This window comes from Sus scrofa, chromosome 14, assembly GCF_054392235.1.
Source record: "Sus scrofa isolate SSC_HxYL_T2T_F1_AM1 chromosome 14, Sscrofa_HxYL_maternal_Yorkshire_Landrace_v2.0, whole genome shotgun sequence".
NCBI lineage: Eukaryota > Metazoa > Chordata > Mammalia > Artiodactyla > Suidae > Sus > Sus scrofa.
The window spans coordinates 67,976,098-67,991,271 of NC_139396.1; the positions used below are offsets into that span (position 1 = coordinate 67,976,098).

General features: G+C 52.1%; 1 protein-coding gene across 11 annotated transcripts in view; it reads left to right on the forward strand.

Annotated features, from left to right (window-relative positions):
* NF2 (NF2, moesin-ezrin-radixin like (MERLIN) tumor suppressor) overlaps positions 1-15,174 on the forward strand; it is a 72,628-nt gene that overhangs the window by 51,236 nt on the left and 6,218 nt on the right. For 4 of the 11 annotated variants that reach the window (XR_014825859.1, XR_014825863.1, XM_005670787.4 and 1 more), the window contains 6 exons: positions 562-684; positions 1,385-1,602; positions 2,667-2,772; positions 4,596-4,723; positions 6,729-6,894; positions 8,556-8,600. Coding sequence is in view for 5 of the 11 variants with exons in the window: in XM_005670787.4 (XP_005670844.1) it covers positions 562-684; positions 1,385-1,602; positions 2,667-2,772; positions 4,596-4,723; positions 6,729-6,894; positions 8,556-8,591 (777 nt within the window). In the remaining 6 variants the exon portion in view is untranslated. Of the gene's footprint in view, positions 1-561; positions 685-1,384; positions 1,603-2,666; positions 2,773-4,595; positions 4,724-6,728; positions 6,895-8,555; positions 8,615-15,174 lie in introns of all 11 variants that reach the window. The other 7 variants (XR_014825858.1, XR_014825862.1, XM_003483446.5 and 4 more) reach the window with 2 other exon arrangements.

Here is a 15,174-nt window from a genome sequence, read left to right on the forward strand (position 1 = left end):
GGGGCTGCTGTGGCTCCCCTCTGTGAAATACAATGTGTGAGCTATTGATGCATCACACGGAGCGATTCCATCTTTTCTGAGGGTCAGAGGCAAGAGTGGAGCTATTGTTGATGAGATTATAGAGGGGGGGAGTCCGTATAGATAAGAAACAGAGGTGGCGCATCTTGTCTCTCTCTGGAGCTGCTCTTTGGAGAAAAGGAGCCAGCATTGTGTCCTGTCAGCTTCAGGGTAAAGCCATTGAGTCTTGCAGCACAAAGGCACAATGGCAAGGTGGCCATTTCCGCTCCTGCATGTAACAATGCACCCTTCCAGCCCGGTAGAGGCTGGCCTCTGTGTTCTGTTGTTTGTTCATTTCCCACTAGCTGTTTCTTCAAGGAGCAGGCTTTCAACTCCACAGCTGGTTTGGAAGGATGGAGGGAGGGAGGCAAGGAGAGTGACACTGGGACCTAATGTGCAGGGAAGAAAATTGTCCCCAAAGGGAGGACCCTGGCACCAGTCTTCCCTGGATCTGTGGCACCATAGGCCAAGGGCCCCGTGACTGATGACCACTCATTCCCCCAGATGGAGCGGCAGCGCCTCGCTCGAGAGAAGCAGATGAGGGAGGAGGCCGAACGCACAAGGGATGAGCTGGAGAGGAGGCTGCTGCAGATGAAGGAGGAGGCGACGATGGCCAACGAAGCCCTGGTGATGTCTGGGGGTTCTGAGTCCCAGGAAGCTGCACGGTCTCCCCAGGGCTCTGGAGTTAGGCCCCTGAGGACCATGGACTAGCAACATTTGCTTTGAAATTTTACCCTTTAAAAAAAATTGTTGTCTTTGCACCTTTGTTTCCAGGAGCAGATTTAGGTTGAGTTCAACCTCCCAGAGCCCCCAAACTCCACTCACTGTGGATTCCCTTTCCCGTAGGACTTCTTGGCACACCCCATGTCGGGGTCAGCTCATCCTCTGTGGGGGGCTGTCCTGTGCGCCAAGGGCTGTTAGCCATATCCCTGGCCTCTGCCCACTAGATGCCAGTAGCTCCACCTCACCTCCCATTGTGATGATCAAAAATGTCTCTAGCCGTTGTGACGTGTCCCCAGGGGGCAAAATCTCTGCTGGTTCTGAACCACTTACATAAAGAGAAAGGACAGAGTTAAGTTGGTTTTCCCCCCTCATAAAATGTGGCCTCAGCTCAAGTGGGCCCCGTAGATGGACCCTGAAGGGCCTCTGAGAAGTTGAAGGGTGTGGCTTGTCCTCTGCTGCCAGGGTGTGGTCTGAGAGGTGCTCAGTGGCAGTGTCCGGAGGGGTCCCAGGCTCTGGTTCTTGCAGACCTGAGTATGTGAGGCCTGATATGGGCAGGATTACAGCCCACGGCCCCCGTCCCCAATGACCATGCTCTTCTCCCCAGATGCGGTCCGAGGAGACAGCCGACCTGTTGGCAGAAAAGGCCCAGATCACTGAGGAGGAGGCGAAGCTCCTGGCCCAGAAGGCAGCAGAGGCCGAACAGGAGATGCAGCGGATCAAAGCCACAGCCATCCGGACAGAGGAAGAGAAGCGCCTGATGGAGCAGAAGGTGCTGGAGGCCGAGGTGCTGGCGCTGAAGATGGCTGAGGAGTCAGAGAGGAGGTCAGAGGGGGGATCCTATTCTGAGGAGAGCCTGTCAGCAGCTGACCTCTGCTCCTGTCCATCTCCCGGGGCTGGGCAGAGGCTCCTTCCGAGACAGGTGGATGGGGCTGGAGCTGGAAGGGTGCAGGAAGGCAGTTCTCTTGTCCAGTGGATCCTGGTTGGGTTGTGCCTTGTGATCAGACCCTGTCCCTCTGAGAGTTGGGCTCATCCGCACCCAGACTGCTTTTAGCTGAGATGTGAAGAGGCTCTCCTTACACTTAGGCAATGTGCTCCTTTTCCCTTTATGTTTGGGGGCTGTGGGGAAATAGCCTCTGTTCACCGTTAGCGTCCCTACAGATGAGAGGAGAAGGTGGAGCCACGGGCTGCAGGATGGGACTGGAATCTGAGCTCTGCTCCTGGGTTGTCCTGGTCCTGCAGCCGTCACATAAATGGTCTCATTCCTCACGGCATTTGGTCTTGCATTTAGAACACCTGAATTTGGCGTTTCACTACCAAAATGTAGTCACTGCAGTTTCCTCTCCACTCTGCATGTCATTCTGGGATTGTGGTTCAGGTGTCTTGCCCTGTTCAGGGCTCCTTTCTTTCTGGGTGTGGTCACCTCTCCCGCGAGTGGTGCATCTGCTGGGTCCTATGTGTGAGGCTCTAGGCCTTGTGCCTGTCTTCCTGCCTGAGGAGGTTATTTGATTTGGGCCAGGAAGAATCCGTTTTTCCACATCCTGCCCTTTGCGAAGCAGTGTAAGGCCTTTGTCCCGCCCACCCTCACCCAGAAAGAAGCCGAGAATGCTGCGAGCCCCTCCCCGACTTCTTCCTCTTCGTCCCTGACTCCTCTCACCACCATTTAAATTGGAAGTCAGTTGAAATGAACAATTCCCAGGAATACGTCCCTGACTCAAAAGTTCAGACTTCGTGTAAATGCCCCTCGCCCTCCACTCTGTATGTTTGCCTGGTCTGGTGCCATCCTCAGGGTTAACCCAGCTCCCGCCTCTCTGAGGGGGAAGAGAGCAAAGGGGTCTCTGTCCTCCTGTCACCTTCTGTGGAGCTGATGACTCCTCCTCTCCTTGCAGGGCCAAGGAGGCCGATCAGCTGAAGCAGGACCTGCAGGAAGCCCGTGAGGCAGAGCGAAGAGCCAAGCAGAAGCTTCTGGAAATCACCACCAAGCCCACGTATCCGGTGAGCGCAGTTGGGGGGCATTTGGCCCCAAAGCCGTCCCTGCACTCCCAGCTCTCCAGTTCCCCAGCAGGGCCTTTGGGGTGACTTTTAAGCAACCATATAACAGAGTGAGCAGTGCAGAGCCCTGTGGTCAAGGACAGGGTGGCACCTGGTCTGCCACTTGGCCTTGGACTGGTTCTTCAGCTCTCTGGCTGCCTAGATAACAGGCAGCGGGGCCTCTTCAAACTCTGAAATGCTTTTCTTGTTCTAAGAAATGTGGTCCCAGATTATCCTCGAGAGAACTTTTTCTCTGGCCTCTGACTGCCAAGCTGAAAGTAATCTCCAACTACTGTATGACTAGATGCCATGACTGTGATCCTGGGGAGGGTCCCATGGGCCCTCAGAGGGGGCCATGACCACGCAGAACCCAGCTTCCAGCCTCAATCTGGGGACAAGGAGGCAGGCTGCCATGTCACTGGATGAATAGAGATGCCTCATCCCTTCCTTTCCCCTGTGCATTCAGTTGAGCAGACTCTTGCAGGCAGGTTGGGGTCTGTATAGACATGGGTGCCCAGGCACCCAGAGGAGAACTTAGCCCAGCCTGACAGCACAGGGAGGCTCAGGAAGCGCCTGCTGACTCTTGAAGGGTGAGCAGGAACCTGCTGGGTGGGGGGATGGAGACGACAGTGTGTTCCAGGCCAGCACATGGACATGCACTCGGCCAAGAGGTACACAGGGCTTAGAGGCAGAGCCGCTCGGGTTTGAGGTGGAGGGAAGTGTGAGCAGTTGCTTCTGACATCTGTTCTGGTCATCCATTACTGTGTGACAGCCACACCTAACCAGCCACATAGCTCAAGGCAACCATTTGTCATTCTCTCTCACGGCCGATGATCCCTCCTTGGGGATCTCTGAGGGCTGTTGGTGGCCGGCAGATGGCAGCTGGGACTGGAGTCGTCTGAGGGTTCATCTGGGCAAGACACCCAAGATGTACATGGGGGGTTTTTTTGGCTATACCTGCGGCATGTGGAAGTTCCTGGGCCAGGGATCAAACCCGAGCCACTGCAGTGACAACGCCAAATCCTTAACCCACTGCGCCATAAGAGAACTCTCTTTTAATCACATTTTTAATCACATTTCATTGTATGGAGGATTGTGATTATTTAACCAGTCCACTGTGTGTGGGAACATAGTCTCTTCCCTCTGCAGTTATGAACAAGTCTGCACTGGACATCCCTGAACACAAGCCCTTGCACACACACTGGACATATTGGTAGAATAAATTCTCATACATAGAAGAGCTGGGTGAGGTGTTCTGCTCCGATGCTCCCCACAGAGGTGGTACCAGGGTGTGCTGTCACCAGGAGGGCAGCTCCCAGAGCCCCAATTTTCAGAAATTTTTATGAAGCATAACATATGTACAGAGAAGTGTCCAGATGATAACTGTACAGCTTGATGAATTTTCACAAACTCAACACACCCTTGTATGCAGCCCCAGATCAGAAGACAGAACATTCTAGGGCCTTAAAAGAGAGATGGGGTGTAGAGAGGCAATGTGGTTTAAGCAGAGGAACAGAGATGGGAAGTGAAGAGGTCCAGGGGTAATAAAGGATGTGGTTTATGATTTTGTAGGGGGGACGGTGGGAGAAGTAGATTGGGACTGTATTCCGGTGACCCTTTGGTCTGGGAGGAGAAAGTCTTCAAAACAAATCTAATTGCCTCTGCTTCCAATGTGGGCACGCTGGGCCCAGAGCCTTTTCGGCCTCTGGAGGGACCAGTGGTTGTTGCAGCAGGGCCCTCCAGTCTTGTGAAACCAAACCTCCTAATCAGAGATTCCTCTCTCGCAGCCGATGAACCCCATCCCAGCACCGTTGCCTCCTGACATACCAAGCTTCAACCTCATTGGCGACAGCCTGTCTTTCGACTTCAAGGATACGGACATGAAGCGGCTTTCCATGGAGATAGAGAAAGAAAAGTACGTAGTCCCCCCCTCCCCTGCATCCTGCATGGCTAGCAGGTGAGCAGAATGAGTGGATCTGGGCCTGGGGATGTGGAGGGCCGCCGGTCACTAACTCCTGCCAAGGTGTGCTCCGTTCTCACCCACTGGAAGAGGAATTTCCTAATCTGAATGGAAGAGCAACAGGCCAGCATTCACTCTTCCAGGATAAAAATGACACTTGATTAGTGACCTGGAGTTTAAAGTGGCTCCAAAGCCCACCTAAAGTATAGAAGGGGATGTTGGGGGTCTCTAAGCCTGTCCAACGGCTGCTAACATGATGGTTGTGTTCTAAGCTGGTGATGGAACACGTTTCCTACTTGTGTTCTCTGGCAGCTGAGCTGTGGCGGTCCCATGTCTAGAACAAGGGCGAGAGAGAAGGAACTCAGGCTTCAGGCTGAGAAGAGCAAACAGCCAGGGCGGCAGCCAGCTTGACCCCAGCACGCCCTGAGCTGCTCTCCTCCCTCACTTTAGGGTCAGGGAAGGGGGTCTGAGAAGGCAGGGAGCCCCCTGGCAGAGGACAACTTAGGAGGTCCCTAATCAAAGATAAATGAGCCATGGAGTTCCCGGGGTGGCACAGTAGTTAACAGATCCAACTAGGAACCATGAGGTTGCAGGTTTGATCCCTGGCCTTGCTCAGTGGGTTAGGGATCCAGCGTTGCCTTGAGCTGTGGTGTAGGTTGCAGACGCAACTCGGATCTGGTGTTGCTGTGGCTCTGGCGTAGGCCAGCGGCTTCAGCTCTGATTCCACCCCTAGCCTGGGAACCTCCATATGCCACAGAAGCAGCCCTAGAAAAGGCAAAAAGACCGGGGGAAAAAAAAAAAAAAAAAAAGATAAATGAGCCAGCTTGTGCCACAGCTGGCCAGGGCTCAGTCACAGTAGCTGCCAGGCATTGGGTGCCTGGGTGACAGTGTCCTTCGGCTTTTATCTCATTTCATTCCCACTAACCGACTTCAAAGGTAGGTTTGGTGTTCCCATTTGTAAATGAGAACCCAGATTTCGAGTCTTTAAGGCACTCACCCAGCATCCCACAGCTGGTGAGGAACAGGCTTGGATCCGGCCCCTCGCCGGTCTGACTCTGTGCTCTCACCTTGTTTGATGTCCTTGGATGACCCTCCCAGTGCCCAGCACGGGCAGCCACAGGCCGTCTCTTTGGGCTTGAGCGCTGAGGATAGAGGGGACCCTCGTCTCTGTGGCACCGTGGTCTGAGTTCCCCCCAGCCCTCCACTGTTTCCCAGGCATGCTCAGCGTGACCTGGTTGCGATGAGGGTGAGGCTGTGTCCTGTTCAGTGTCCCGCTTTCACAGCTTGTGTTTTCTGACTCATTGCCTGTGCGCACGTGGGCAGAGTCCATAACCAGCCACGGGAATGGCTGTGGAGCATCCCCTGGGTCTGTGTCGCAGGGTTTGCCTGGCCATGCCCGTGCAGTTGGACGCCCTCGGGGTTCACCCACACAGATACAGTATCTGCTTGCAGGGGAGGGTGAGCGTCTTTCTCTCCCTAGTGCTGGCTGAGTGAGCCTCTGTCATCTTTAGGCGATGATGTCCCTAAACAAGTAGGGATGTGGCCAAGGCCTATCAGAAGAGGTCACCAGAATGAAATCACCTCTCCAAGAAGGGCTGAGACAAGGAGATTAGGATGTCAGGAGGTTTGTTTCTCCAGTTGTTTTTTGGACAGAACTAAAAGCTGTCTGCTGTTCATTACAACTGGTATGAGAGTTTACTGAGGCTTTCCTACACTTCTTTCTGTTTAATCCTGACCATAGATAGCCCTGTGCTCATTGTCCCTATTTCATGGATGAGGAAACAGAGCAGTTAAGTGACCAGCTCGAGCTCCCACAGCCCATGAGTGGCCAAGCAGAGACGTGAACCCCAGGCTGCAGACCCTGGGTCCCGGGCCAAGCAGCCTGTGGGTCTGGAGCCTCTCAGCCACAGTGCGTCTCCCGGTTGGCCAAAGCCGTGACTCACTCTCCTCTTGCTGGCAGAGTGGAGTATATGGAGAAGAGCAAGCATCTGCAGGAACAGCTCAATGAACTCAAGACAGAGATCGAGGCCTTGAAACTCAAAGAGAGGGAGACGGCCCTGGATATTCTGCACAACGAGAACTCTGACCGGGGTGGCACCAGCAGCAAGCACAATACCATTAAAAAGGTACCGAGTCGCTGGGCTTTTGCTGATCTTGACAGTCGTTAATGAAATGAGAGGTTGGCATCTGGTTACCTCTGTCATTCGACTGTTGTCATTTTTTATATATCCTTAGTTGAGGAAATTTTTTGACTCACGCCAGAAAGGGAATTTAATCTGCCAATGGCTGTGAACCCATTGGCTTGATGGAAGGGGAGCTTGTGTTAAAAGCTCTGATGAAATGAATCACTGTTACAGGACGGATTTTGATCCATCATTTAGCAGCAAAGCAGTTCTGTCTTTTAAGCCGAGGGGAGTTCTGCCCAGGGAGCTGCCTTAGTTAATGAGAAAGCAAAATGAAAGGGAGGCTGTTGAGAATGGACTCTCTCTCTAGTCTTTTTGTGTTTTTAAGTGGCAAGGACTATATAGTTCTAGAGCTGCTGAATTTTTAACTTTTTTTCATACTTGAAAGGAAATACCTAGAAGGACCTTCACGTTTTAAAAGATGAGACTTCATTTATGTTGCCAACGGTTTCATATCTTTATGGATATTTTGAGCTTTCAGCATTTCCGAGGAAGTTACATTCCATACTGACTGCCTACCCAGGAGTGTACTTCTCTTACATTGGGCAAAGCAGAAAGGTCTGCTCCTGCCAGCTGATGTCTGCTCCTGACTGTTACCCCAGGGCCAGGTTCACGTCTAGAAAACAGGGGTCAATAAGGCAAGACTGTTCATTGAGCTTAACTGATGAGAGTTAGATATAATTATTTATTTATTTATTTATTTAGGCTTTTTGCCATTTCTTGGGCCGCTTCTGAGGCATATAGGGGTTCCCAGGCTAGGGGTCGAATCGAAGCTGTAGCCACCAGCCTACGCCAGAGTCACAGCAACGCAGGATCCAAGCCGCATCTGCAACCCACACTACAGCTCACGGCAATGCTGGATCCTTAACCCACTGAGCGAGGCCAGGGATCGAACCCGAAACCTCATGGTTCCTAGTCGGATTCATTAACCACTGCACCACGACGGGAACTCCTAATTTTGTACCCTTTACCTTAGTCTTTAAATTGGTTTCCCAGCTTGAGGACTGTCTGTTTTCAGTGGTTAAGCTGTATCTGAAAACGCCAGGAGATCTGTATCTAGCTGCCTTCGTTGAGGGGTAGAGTCAGAAGCCGTGAATCCTCCCTCTTGACTCCACTTAGTATCGGCACCAAGTAGAGAATTCCTTTCAGTAGTGTGACCTGGAAGGAGAGACCTTTTCCAGCTTCCACGTTCTTCTTTCCTCCGGATTCTGTAACTTACTGGGTTTCCCTTCCAAACCAAATTCTGAAACAGCGAAAGAGGAACTGGAGCGTGGCCTCGGCTGGTGAGCAGAGAGGAAGAAGGACGCAGGGCCAGCGAGCCGATTGGCCCTCAAAGGAGATGCCTCGGACCCCTCCCGTCCCCACCCACCCTCCCTGGGCGCCGGGCGCAGCTCAGCTCTGCCGCTACTGCGGTGAGCTGGGCCCTGGGCCATGGGGCCCGGGGTGCTGAAAGCTGGAGAGGCCCGTTTCCAAACCATAAAAAGAAACAAATGTAGTTACTTGTCACAGTTTCAGGCCTGTCTGAGCATTTTGCAAATGGCACATGTGGCTTTGTTGATATCACAGGGTATGTTTTTGTTTTCCATTTTATTTTGCTGGTTTAGCCTCAAGCCCAAGGCAGAAGACCTATCTGCATTTGAGCCCTCAAAGTAGGTTATTCCAGGTACTCTGTATGTGGTGACGGGACTGCCTTCTGTGATACTAACCCCTGCATGAGCTTGCCTGTCTCTGTCCCCGGGTCACACCAACCCCTCCCGAGGGCAGGTGGCACCTGGGGACTGGCCGCAGCATGCTTTGAGTCTGAGAGCAGGCGTCTGCCCTGTGGGGCCAGACCAGCCTCCAAGGGCCCAGAAGGCTGCCTTGTTCTGAAGAGCATGTCATGGGGCTGCAGGCCCCGCCGCCCTTCACATCTTGTGTCGTTGCTGGGCTGGGGAAAGTCATGGCTTCTTGTCCGGTCAGGTCTGTCTAAAGTCCTTTGTCTTGGTGGCGTACTCCTTAGACGAATAACCCTAGCATGGAAACAGGGTGAACTGGGTGTTCTGAAGACCTGTGTCTTTTTAACTCGAGATCGAGACCTTCCATGCGGTCTTCAGCTCTACAGAACCACAGTTGTAGCCAGTGACTTCTGGTCATGGGATGAAGGGGCTGCCCTGCTCCTCCTTTTCCTCTGGAGCCTCCCTTTCTGTACGCATCCGTCCTCTTTCCAAGTAGAGCAAACCAATAATAGCACAGGGGTCTGATTAGCGTCGGCCTGAGCGGCCGGTCTGTCTGCCAGCGCTCTAATGCCGTCTCCGCTCCAGCTCCAGCACTGCCGGGGTGCAGTTGTGGTTGGCGTGGGCACCCAGCAGACGGGCAGTCAGTGCTCGTGGAGGGAATTAATTGAATGATTGGGGCTTTCCTTCTGCAACAGTTCATTATTCTCCCAATATGCCTAGGCAGCAGAGAAAATTTATTATGCTCGGTGATAAAATAACATCCTGCCTCTGCCCTTCACCTGACCCCCCCAGTAATACCCACGCCAGTGAGCCCGCCGACACCCGACGGACGGCCTCATGGGATGTATCCTTCGGTGTGCTCACTGTGGTTTCTGCTCCTAGAATAAAATAAGACTTTTGGGAGCTTTGTACCAAAAAGTGCGATCTGGCATAGGATAGATCCTATCTGTGGTTGCTATCCAACCAGGAGAGGTTAGCTATTAAAGTCCCAGATGGATCTCATTATCAGATGGATTCCATCTGTCAGTGGTTCCAGGAACCCACGGTGTGAACCACAATTTGTGTGTGACACTTTTATTTAGCAGGCTCCTATTTCTTCAGCTTTCGTACCACACTGTGGCGTCAAACACCCCAGCACCAAGAAGCACATGCTCAGAGCTGGGCAGGTGTGATGAGCCCCAGAACGGGCAGGCCAGGTGGAGTGTCTGCTCAGGCAGGCACCCCGAGCCCCCCAGAGGACCCCAGGGTAGATCCACCGTGGCTTCCTGGGCCCCGTGGCTGGCATAGAGACACACAAAAAAAATCCTTTTTTTTTTTTTTTCAGTCTCTGCTGTCAGATGTGCCTTATGTATGGCCATACTGTTCTACCTTGATATGATTTCATCTTTCTTCTTTCTGTAATGATTCAGAACGTTTAGATTCTTCAGGGGCCTGGTTCTTACCGTCAGTTCTCACTGAGCTGTGATTATAGACAAATGAGGTTTGATTTGTAGTCAAACTTGTACTGCTCTTAGAACATGAACAGAAGCCTCTTTTTTAATGTCTGGATGTGCAGTTGTTTTTACTCGGCTGCCAAGCTGTAGTTAATAAAAATGGAGTTAGCTTTTTAAAATTTTTTTAAATTATTGTTGATTTGCATTGTTCTGTCAATTTCTGCTGTACAGCAAAGTGAGCCAGTCATATATAGATACATTCTTTTTCTCACATTATCCTACAGCTGGGGTTAGCATCACCAGATAAATAGTAGTAGATTTTGCTGCACATGAAGCTCGGTGCACTTTCCACTTCCTAGCCTTTGGTGGTCTCTGTGGTCACTGACAATGACTGCCGGCCAGCCCCATGTTCTGCCGGGGTGCCTCTGGCTTTGGGCCTGCTGCAGTCTGGGCCAAAGTGAGCTCTGAAGTATGAGCACCTAGCATGTCAATGTTAGAGCCCCCTCTCAAAACGCCAGGGTAAGAAATGCAGACCAGTGGGAAACCGGAGACTTTCCACTGTCCTGAGTCTTGTCATCAACCTTGGTTCGAACCAGCCTGCATTGACTTCTGTTTGGTTTTTTGTGGGTTTTGATCATAGATTTCTGCAAGGGAAGAATGGTCTACCTGCCTCACCTAGAGGCCTCGGTGCCAACCCTGCCTCAGCAGGACCGTCTGGGGCTGGTTTACGGGGCAGTGGGGGTTGGGTTACCATGTTCCTTTGGGAATGCTGAGAAGCATCCACCTGGGTTGCTCCTATTCTGCCACTTAACTCTCCCTGTACTTCTTACCTTCTCTTCAGTCTCAGTGTCCTCACCTGTAAAAAGGGAATAAAATGGTTCGTAGCCCCTTGAATTGTTACAAGGATTAAATGAGGTAACGCACAGGAAACAGTTCACTGTAAGAACTCAGCAGGGGCCTAAAACTACACAAAGGAGCAAACCTGCTTGTGAGCCTGAGGCCAGGAACACACCACATGTGGGTACAACTAGTGACACGCATGTCCACTAATTGTTTGACTTCCCGTGTGTTGGGAGGGAGCTTTTCAGAAGTGAGAATTAACTCCACTGATTCTTTCTATTGTATGATTTGGGTTTGCAAGGGTATGCCGTTTTCCTCCTGCAAATCTTAACTCCTTGAATTCCTGTTTTCTCCCAATTGGTAATCAATGCAACTGGTTTGGCATTTGCGTCTGTGTCCAAGTGGCCCTCGTGTTCCAAAGCTGCCCTTGGGAATCTAGATCCGTGACATTCTCAGAGGAGGGGAGCGAGAGTGACATGTATTCTGGGTCTTTTGAATGAGGTTGTGAGGTCCTCATTGAGGGTGGAGAAGGGGACACAGTGTCTTGGGCTTGAGCCTCTTGCCTTCAGAGCCACCTTGCAGATGAAGCAGGTGGTAGCCAAGTGTGACTTAACTACTCAACACGCATGCTCTGGAGGTGAAAACACAGTTGCACTTTTTTTCATCCCTCTCAAGACACTGTTTCAGCCCCCCAGTCCTGGGCTGCTCTGAGTTGCAGCAAACTTGTCATCCTTTTTGTGCCTGTGGTCTCCGAGGAAGCACAGGATTTCAAAAGCAATTGACAGATGAGAAATCTGAGGGGTCGTAGAGCTTAGAAGCTTATTTGATTATTAGAAAGTTTGAACCATCGAGGTCCAGCTGTGGTTTCTGCTGGTGGAGGAGCCTTGACATTTATCCAAAACTCCAACTGTCTCTCTTGGATCAGGAAGACGTAAGAGTCGCAATGTCATCTTCAGTCTGCACAGATACCCCTTAGACATACAGGGCTGGCCAAGTGAAGTACAATCCTTAAAACACCAGGAAGTAGAGTTACCATCGTGGCTCAGAGCAATCCATAGGATGCAGGTTTGATCGCTGACCTCGCTCAGTGAGTTAAGAATCTGGCGCTGCCGTGAACTGTGGTGTAGGTCACAGACACAGCTTGGATCTGACGTTGCTGTGGCTCTGGGGTAGGCCTGAGACTGCAGCTCCGATTCTACCCCAGCCTGGGAACCTCCATATGCTGCGGGTGCAGCCCTAAAAAGACAAAAAGTGAAAATTAAATAAAACACCAGCAAGTGATAAATCACAGGGCGAAATGGACTCTGCGTGGGTGGCATCCCCTACAATTAAAGCAGCCAGGCCTCCCTCGTGACCTTGGGTCTGTGCTGCCTGCCTGAACGAGAGCAGCTCGGCAGTCTGCAATGCCTGTGTTCAACCCCCAGAACCCGCTCACAGACCCAAGTGGCTCTGTCTGCTTTGGAAACCTGGCATTGTCTGGTGGGGCATCCTCTGCCTGACATGAAAGGCAGTGCCCTGGCTCCAGCACCTTCCCTTTATTGTGAGAGCAGGGCAGAGGTAAGAACAGGGGTCAGCGAGGAGCAGCAGAGGCACTGGATGTGGATGTAGAGCACAGGAGAGAGGGCCATGGCTCCTGGGAAGTACAGAGGAGGCGTCGCAGGTGAAGGCTGAACCCAGGCTGCCCCCATCTTGGACCTGGGCCTGGGCTCATCCCTGAAGGCCACGTGCCTCTTAACTGCTGAGCTCGTCCAGTTTTCTTGCTTGTTCCTGGTAGCTCTTTAGGTAGAAGATTCTATCAGCTTCTTTGCCAAAAGACCATGCTCCAGTCCCTCCCTTCAGCTGGTAGTTCTTACCTGGTCAGGCACTTGCCCTTTGGGAAGCATTGAGGAGCCTGCACAAACTGCCTTGCCCTCCAGGATATTTTACCACCATTCGGAAGTGCATGAGGACATTAGTGGGCTTTATTTGATGCAGTAAAACACCTCATTTGGTCCATCAGCGCTGAAGATACGTTTCAGTGCAGCTTTCCTCCGGCACCTGATTGGTCACTGCATCAGCAGGATGTAAACTCATTCTGCGGACTTGAGGTTCTGTTCTTAGGATCTTTGCTGTGATTTCCCTTCCGATATTGGCGGTCCGAAATGACATCCGTATATCTGCCCCTTTTCCCTAAGGTGCTCATTCAGAGCGCTTTGTGGTGGCCCCCTGCCCAGTGAGGTGAATCAGGCCGATTAGTCTGTTTTCCAGGTGAAGGAATGGAGTAAGACCCAGACAGCCTCATTTGGGCAGCTCGAGACACCAGCAGACACCAGTTTGCAGGCGTCGTTCTGCTGCTTTGGGTCTCTGACGGATGAATAAACCAAAGGCACCCTCTGGGTTTTCCACAGCAGAATTCTCTCTAGAGCAGGTAAAGCAGCTGATACCAAATTGGATTTGTTCATTGCAGTGGACTTCATCCCACCTCTGTTTAGGGATAAGTGTGTGGACAGCCCTCTCCCTGTGCACATCTCCAGATGGCATTTGGGTGCAAGCTGTCAACTAGCAAGATGGCAGAGTGGCTTAATCTGGCCAGTTTGCAGCTTTCCCCCTTCACCAGCCCTGCCCCCTCAGCTTCGGTTTGGAAGGGGATGTTTATCACACCCCAAACCAGAGATTATGTTGGAATTTCCTGCTGCTGGATTTGGCTGTCACTTTCCTGCTCCTGGTGGAGAATCTGCGCGTCCTTTTGTATCTGCGCCCTCCCCCGCTCCTCCGTTCTCAGAAGATCTGTATTGTCGGAGAGGAAGTGTAACATGATTTTAGGGCTTGCGTTTCAATTCCACTGCGTTTTTATGGGACAGGCAGAGTCTCAGTGCCGAGAGTTATTAGGTTAGTATCTAAAATGGGCTCAACGTTGTGGGTCTTATTGTTTAAAATGAATTAGACGCTTCCCCACCCCACTTCCTCGCTTCTCCCCCAGGATGAGTGGATTGAGGCAAGGCCCCCAGAGACTAGTTGGAGGAATCCTGGTGCTCTGATTAGTTTTGTTCTCCCAGCTTAATTGTAGAGCTTCCCTCGCTCTCTCGCTCTCTCTTCTCTCGCTCTCCTCTGTCTCGCTCTCGCTCTCCCTCTTTCACCCCCTCTCTCCTTCTCTCTCTCTCTGTGTCATCGATAGCCAAAGTGGCCCTCTGTCCTGCCCAGCCCCACGCCACTCCTTTTGCTTTAGGAACAAGATTATCACAATGCAGCCTTGTGAATCAATTTTCTCTTATGTGCTGATGAAAGTGTAATTCATTCTTAATCAAGTAGCCTTGCTGCTGCAGGCTCCGTTCTGGAATACATTTAGTTCATCTCCCTTCACTTTGCGAAACAATTCCCCCCCCCCCCCCGCCCCCCGCCAAAAAAGGACTTTTAGAGGAGAGCTGGAAGGAGAGAGCTGGCAGCCAGCCCAGGGGTCTGTATTTTTCCAGCAGGGGGCACTCTTGGGAATGTTGCTGGAGGAGCTTGGTAGCTGGAAGCCTTCACTGCAGGGCAGGCCTGGAGGGATCCGTGAGCTTGGTGCTTGTCACAGGTGCCTTCCAGACTTGCTGGGGGCCATTTCCCAGGAGTGGGTAGTGCCAGATCCTTGTATCTTGATGGGCTGCCTGAAGTCCTCACCCAGGGAGCAGGGGTCCATGAGTCTGCAGATTGCATATACGCCTGGGTTCTGGAGAGGCTACTGAGTACCAGGTCCTCCCTGAGGATGGAGCCAGCGTCCTGTCTTTCTAACGAGACACATGCATCTCCTGAAACTGAACTCCTTTAGCTGGAAGGGAGGTGTCCAGTCACACTGCATGCAACTTGGGTGGTGTGGAGGTCCAGCCCTGCCAAGTGTTCCCTGTGCTGCCCTTTCATAGCCTGGGGGCTGTCACAAACAACTGGCAGTGTGATGGGGAAGTGGGCAGGAGGAGGGGCAACTCTGCCAGGCTTGAAAACCCCACTGTACAGATCAGCAGCCAAGAGAGAGTTGGATTAGTGACAGACTTGAACAGCCGGTTCAGTCAAGAGAGAACTTAATTCCTCCGTATTATTCACGTGGCTGATTTTAATCAGATGTGAGGAGACAGCTGGAAGAGAAGCGGGTCAGCCCCCTCATGCCTCGTGAGGAAACTTCACGTTCTTTTGTCATCTTTAGGAAACTGGCGAGAGGACTGTGGGTGAGGCTTAGGGCCCCTGGGTGAGGCTGCAGAGCTCCCAGGGAGCTGGGCGTGACCACC